Genomic DNA, 6,233 nt, shown 5'->3' on the forward strand with positions numbered 1-6,233 from the left:
CTTAACAAACCTAGATGGGATCGTCTACTACTTGCCTAGGCTATATGGTGTAGCCTATGGCTCCTAGGCTACAAGCCTGTACAGCACGTTACTGTACAAAACAACAAGCAATTAAATCAAGCACAACAGAATATACTGCAATCAAGAAATGAGAGGTATGGGACTGCTGTCGGCACAACACAGCATACTGGTTTACAGCAAACTTTCATATATATGTAAATAGAAAGAATACACTCTAAAATAACTATAAAAAGTGTAGTATCATGAATGCATAAACCAGTTACATAGTCCTTAAGTGTCATTATCAAGTATTATGTACTGTACATAATTGTGAGTGCCATATTTTCTAACACTAGCAGAGCAGTAGGTCTGTTTACACCAGCATCACCACAAACACATGAGTAATGCATTGTGCTATGACATTATGATGGCTAAAATGTCACTAAATGATAGGAATTTTTTAGCTCCATTATCATCTTGTAGGACCACCATCACACATGCAGTCTGTCATTGACCAAAATGTCATTATGTAGCACATGACTGTATATAGAGAGATTTATTTTAAGAAATTGGCTCATGCAATTGTGGGGGCCGGCAAGCCTGACAACTGCAGGGCAGGCTAGCAGGCTGGACACTCAAGGAGGAGTTGATGTTGCAGCTCCAGTCCAAAGACTGGAGGTAGAATTCTCTCTTCTTTTGGGGTTCTCAGTCTTTTGAAAGTGGCCTACCCACATTATAGAGTGTCATCTGCTTTACTCAAAATCTATTGATTTAAATATTAATTACATCCAAAAAAATACCTTCGAAGAAACAGCTAGACTGGCATTTGAATAAAAAACTGGGCACCAGGGCCCAGCCAAGTTGACACATAAATTTAACTCTCACAAGCACATTACTCATCTGGACCAGTGTGTATTTCTTCTATGTGGCTACTAAGTTGGATATGCTGTTCATACTCTGCTCTTCTTCCTTTTGCAGAGAAAAAAAAAAAATCCCACTTTGCAATTGCATCTGATCAACGGGAAGCTCTAATTTTGTGGGAAGAAGACTACATCTGACCCTTCTAGAACCATCACCCAGAGGTGACCACCAGCTGACCAGACACAGGCTTCCTAGCCAGAAGAAAATGCAAGGGAATAAGAAATGCACAGATGGGTTCAGTGACTCCTCGAGCATCGGCAGCGTGCTGGATGATGCAGACAGGGAGGTGAGCAACCTCACAGACAGGGCATTCCGGAGTTTGTGCATCTCAGAAGACACATCCTTCAATGACTCTAACCTGGCCCTGTCTCCGGATATCACTCACCAGGTGTCTGGAAATATTCACCAGGGAACAGTGAGCCACACTCACAGGAAAAGCAGCATTTGGAGCCAGTTACCATCGCAAGGCACCGAGCATGCTGGGTGGGCAGCCACATTCCAACAGCTACCCAAGTATGTTCAAGGAGAGGAAAAGTATCCCAAAAGTAGCCCCCCACTGACACCAGCCCAGATGAGACTGGAGGTGCCAGTTTCTGGCCTGAGGAGCAGCAACAAGCCTATTTCCAAAGTATCCTCACTAATTAAATCTTTCGACAGGACTGAGAGCCAACATTGTGATAGCAGGCCTTCTGCCAGCAAGCCTCCAACTCTAAAAAATCCTCCCAAATTTGCTCCTCTTCCAGAAAGTGGTGTCAACTTCTGCTTTGATTCTGCCTTTTTAACTGTCAGGAGGGTGCCTGCCGAAGTCTCCAGCACCCATCAGAATAACCACCAGCCCAGCAGGAATCATGAAGAGCAGGAGTCCCCCAAGAGTCCAGAAATGGCTTCTCAGGGCTCCAGCAGCTTCCTCTCAGCACCCGAAAACATGGCAAACTCATTGGAATCCAAGTTCCCCTCTCCACCCCACAAACCAGCTATGGGGGAGCCTGGAAGAGGCAAGGAGTGGGTTCATAAGGGTACCTTCCTTCATAGTGAAAACAGTGCTTTTGAGTCATGGAGTACCCTCCAACCAAGGCTGCCTGAGAGAAAGGACCCTGCTGAGGCTGTCTCTGAAAGCAAATCTCCCAAACATTATGAGGACGCACCCTTGTTAAGAGATCCCAGGGCCCCTGAGTGCAAAGTCTCTCCCTGCCAAGTCCGGGCCAGCTGTGGTCAAGAAGAGAACAGGTCGGCAGCAGGTGCTCTCTCCACGCCTGGACCCTGGCGATCTAGGGGCCCTGGAGTTCACGTAATCCCTATGGAGGAAAACACTTCCAGCTCACAACCTGACCCTCAGGTGAAGCCGACCCAGCCACCATGGAGGAAACCGAAGACCCGCAAAGGAGGGAAGGAAATTGTACAAGATGCTTCAGAAGAAAAGAAGCAGACTGACAGGAGAGGCTCAGGCTTGTATACAAAGCACAATCCCCAGGAACAATTTCCAGAAAATGAGGCTCTTGGCAATGCCATGGACCCCAACGAGCATTATAATCCTCCTTTTAACATCAGTAAGCTTCTGACCCCTGTCATACCCACCAAGCATGTCCTGGATTCATCCAATGGCCAGGCAGAGGAGATAACCCCATCACTCCCAGGACAGCTAAATGGATACCAAGAGAAGGAGCCTAGTGAGTGTCCGTCTCGGGACAACTACAAATCCAAAGCCCCTAGCCTGCTGTTCAACCTCAAGGATGTGCGGAAGCATGTCAAGAGCACTTATAGTCTCTCACCTCTCTTGAAAGGCCTCGATGAGAAAACCAGAGACAAGCAAGAACCCGTGAGCAACGGCATCATCCTTCCAAATGGGTTTGAAGAAAGCCCCCCAAATGAGCTTTCTAAGGAAGGACCAGCTGACACTCCTTCTCTGTCACAGGTGAGTACTCATAAGGACCGTAAAGGCGATCCTAGTGTAACCTCTGCAGAAAACTATATAACCCTTAGCTCACCTCCAGCTTTCACCAAACCCCCCTTCTGCGTCAACGGGGAAGCTGCAGACAGCAAGAGCTATGAGAAGGATGCCACCAATGGAGATTCAGATTTGGGCCCCCCCGGGTCCAGCTGGTGTCTAGATTCCAGGGAACACTGCCCCAGGAAGCACCTGTCCCTGAAGCTTTGCAGCAGAGAGCCGAAACAACTGAAGACTCCCAGCTTAGAGAATGGGTTCTCAAGATCCATCTCTCAAGAGACTGAACCTGAGACAGAAGCAGAACTTCAGAATCCAAACATCAACCAAAAATTCTCCCCAGGGCCCCTTTCTCCTGAGGAGGAAGATGTGTTTTATAGTGACAGCCAGTCCGATTTCATGCCAGGCCTCAAAAGTAAGGCCAACTTCAGCACTAGCTCTTCAGATCAGTCCTTCGCCTCGTTCGAAGATCAGCAGAAGACGTGGTTGGTCGAGAGTCAGCGGGAAGACAGAAAGAACAGTGCAAGTGCAGGTGATAGCCAGAAAGACGAGAAGGAGAAAGCGATAGGGAAAGATGAGCTACAGTACTGTGCCTTCAGTAATGGGCACGTGTGTGTGGAAGAGCACAGCAAGAAGAAAACGTTGCATGGAGAAGGGGAAAGTATGTCTGGAGGGAGACCCAGGCAGGCATCCAGGGAGGAAGCTAACATCAGAGGCGCTTGGATGGCGGGAAGTAAGGACGAGACACTTTCACATGCCAAAGCCCTTACTCCCTCACCATCTTCTGCTTCAAACAAGCACATATTGTTTGCAATTAAAGACAACACCCTCAGGGCCACCCCTGTGATAAAACCTGTCATGCTGCCCCTCCTGAGGACCTTGTCCTCAGAGGACCCAATGGGCAGTGGCCACAAAGAGGAAGAATTGCCAAGGCCAAGTTGGAGTGAGAATGCTGGTCTTTGTACCCCCCAGAGCCAGGACATGCCCAGCACCCCAATACCCACTGGCATGAGGGGCACCCACTTGAAGCATGTGGGCTGCAAGGGCATGGAAGACCACAGGTGGGTGACCACTGTGGCCAGGACGGAGACAAAGGGGAATGTCTCATCTCCTTTACTCATAGGAGAGGGTGAAGGGACAAAGCCACTCCCAGATGCCACATGGAAGGTTGTGGTGAATGATGGCAAGAGCAGTTCCACAGACCAGGGGAAGCTGGAGGCTCTAAAGCACATCCCCATGATTGCTTTGCCCAAAATCGATTTAGAAGACCAGTCACCCCCACAGCAGCTTGGAACCTGTTGGGAAGAGCAGACACAAGATTTAAAAAGTCACTTTTTGTCTACACCCAGAGCAGGGCCTCCAGGGAGAAGATTGACCCCTGGTGAGATGGCAACTTCCCCCAACACCAGCTCTCTGGAGGAAAGCAGCGCATGCTCCCCTGCTACCAGCAGTGTTTGGGATGATGCTTCTCAGGCCCCCAGTGAACTGAGACTGACACCAGGGGAGCCTCCCCAAGGCAGCCCCTGGGCCAGCCCCTGGGTCAGCCCCAGTCCTGCCAGAATCTCTCGGAGAGAGGACCTGACACATGCCTTCACATGGGAGGCCAGCTCCGACCCCCAACTGGAGCCATCAGCAGAAGACCTCAGGACACTCTCTCCAAGAGGATCATTGCTGGATGTGGCCACTAACTCAGCAGGCTTCCCTGAAAAACCAGAGCCTCCAGCTCACCTAGAGAAGGTGGCCACCAAGCCACCTGCAGTTCCTCCCAAAACAGAAAAGGCCCTGCGGCGGGCAAAGAAGCTTGCAAGCAAGAGGAGAAAAACTGACCAGACACAGGAAATGTATGGTGGACCCCGAGAGGAAAAGCCCTACCTGGAGGGCCCAGAGCACAGACCCCTTACCCCCAGAGAGGGGCCTCAGGCCAAGTTCCCCATAGTTCGTTCCTTGCCCCCTCCCGTGCACCGCCACTCAGTATCCACCTTCTCAGAGCCAGTCAGGAGGCCACCTGGGAGACCCCAGTCCTTCATGCCCCTGCCCCCTTACCCTGCCACCCAGAAGGTCCTCCAAGACCCCCAATCTGGAGAGTACTTTGTCTTTGATCTGCCACTCCAGGTGAAAATCAAGACCTTCTATGACCCAGAGACAGGCAAATATGTCAAGATCTCTATCCCATCTTCTGAGGGAGGTTCCCCTGAGCCGCCCCCTCTGGACGCTCTTGCTGCCCCCTACATATTATTCCCCGGCCTCCAGCCCCTGCCTGCGACCACCTTGATGCCACTACGCTGTTCCTCTCAGCTCTCTGCCCCCACCTTCCTACAGCAAGGCCATGACACTACTGAGGCAGCTGGCCCTGGGCCCCAGAGTACCCTTGATACTGACCTGCAGCCAGCCCCGGGGCCTCATGGTGACCCCACCCAGCATTCTGCAGGCCAGCGCTCCAATGGGCCTCCCCGGAGCCCAGGAAAGGAGGGGAAAGACACAACAAGCCTGGGCATCATCTCCACCAATGACCTAGAGGACTTTGCCACAGAAGGCATTTCTTGAGAATTACAGCAAATTAATTCCCCCAATAAACCCAGAAGAGCTTACTTCCCCTCCCCAGAACAATCAATTGCTTACATATACATACACACACACAACCTACCACATACTTAGCCATTTGAGATTCCTAAACTCTCAAAGGAAGTGGGAATCCTGAGAAAACCCCACCTTAAGAGCTCCCCCGCACCCCTTTTCTCCCTTCCCCTGACCTCCCCTCCCCCGCTTCCTGGGAGGTCACTGCTTGCATGACCCAGTCACTTCTGAGACCCTTCCAAGACCCGAGATTCACTCCACTTCTTTTTCTTTCCCTTCCTCCCTGCCATTCTCTTCTGGCCCTGTGACTAGGCTGAGTCCATCCTGATTGTTCAGGGCTGTTCTGTTCCAGCATCCAACCCACTCCTTCTCAAGGGCAGGCTCGTGCCATCGGCAAGCCCCCAAACCCCCCAGGAACACTGTGCTGAGCCCTCCCTGGCAAGCAGACCATCCAGCACACCCTGCTGTAGGTCAGGCATGGCACCGAGGGTTACTCCACCTTATCACTCAGACACAGCAGCCATTTGCAGCTCACCTCCTACAGAAATGGCTGAGGACTGATCCAAGGCAATCATGCAGAAATGTTTATTTGAATAGAATGGGTTTTCTTTACTGAGAAAACTTTCTTCTGAAATCTATTTTCTGAAAAAGAAAAAGCTACCTTTCAAAAAGTGAAACAAGTTTGCAGATGTGATTCTGTCACTGGACTCCTGTCTCTTCTGTGGGCAGTGGTGGGTCTCAGCTGGAGAGTCAAGGGCCACATGCCCTATAGGCCTTCCATCTCGGCATGCAGGCC

At 50.7% G+C, this 6,233-nt stretch overlaps 1 protein-coding gene across 1 annotated transcript; it reads left to right on the top strand.

Annotated features, from left to right (window-relative positions):
- The first annotated feature begins 1,126 nt into the window (after window positions 1-1,126).
- On the top strand, window positions 1,127-5,407 carry CUNH10orf71 (chromosome unknown C10orf71 homolog). Its single transcript, XM_011355402.1, has one exon. The coding sequence runs from the start codon at window positions 1,127-1,129 to the stop codon at window positions 5,405-5,407; it is 4,281 nt and encodes a 1,426-aa protein (XP_011353704.1).
- The last annotated feature ends 826 nt before the right edge of the window (window positions 5,408-6,233 follow it).

This window comes from Pteropus vampyrus, unplaced genomic scaffold (genome assembly GCF_000151845.1).
Source record: "Pteropus vampyrus isolate Shadow unplaced genomic scaffold, Pvam_2.0 Scaffold20, whole genome shotgun sequence".
Lineage (NCBI taxonomy): Eukaryota > Metazoa > Chordata > Mammalia > Chiroptera > Pteropodidae > Pteropus > Pteropus vampyrus.

What these genes read in the sequence shown, in the direction of transcription:
- CUNH10orf71 (XM_011355402.1), top strand. Translation starts at nt 1,127, where the DNA reads ATGCAAGGGAATAAGAAATGCACAGATGGGTTCAGTGACTCCTCGAGC.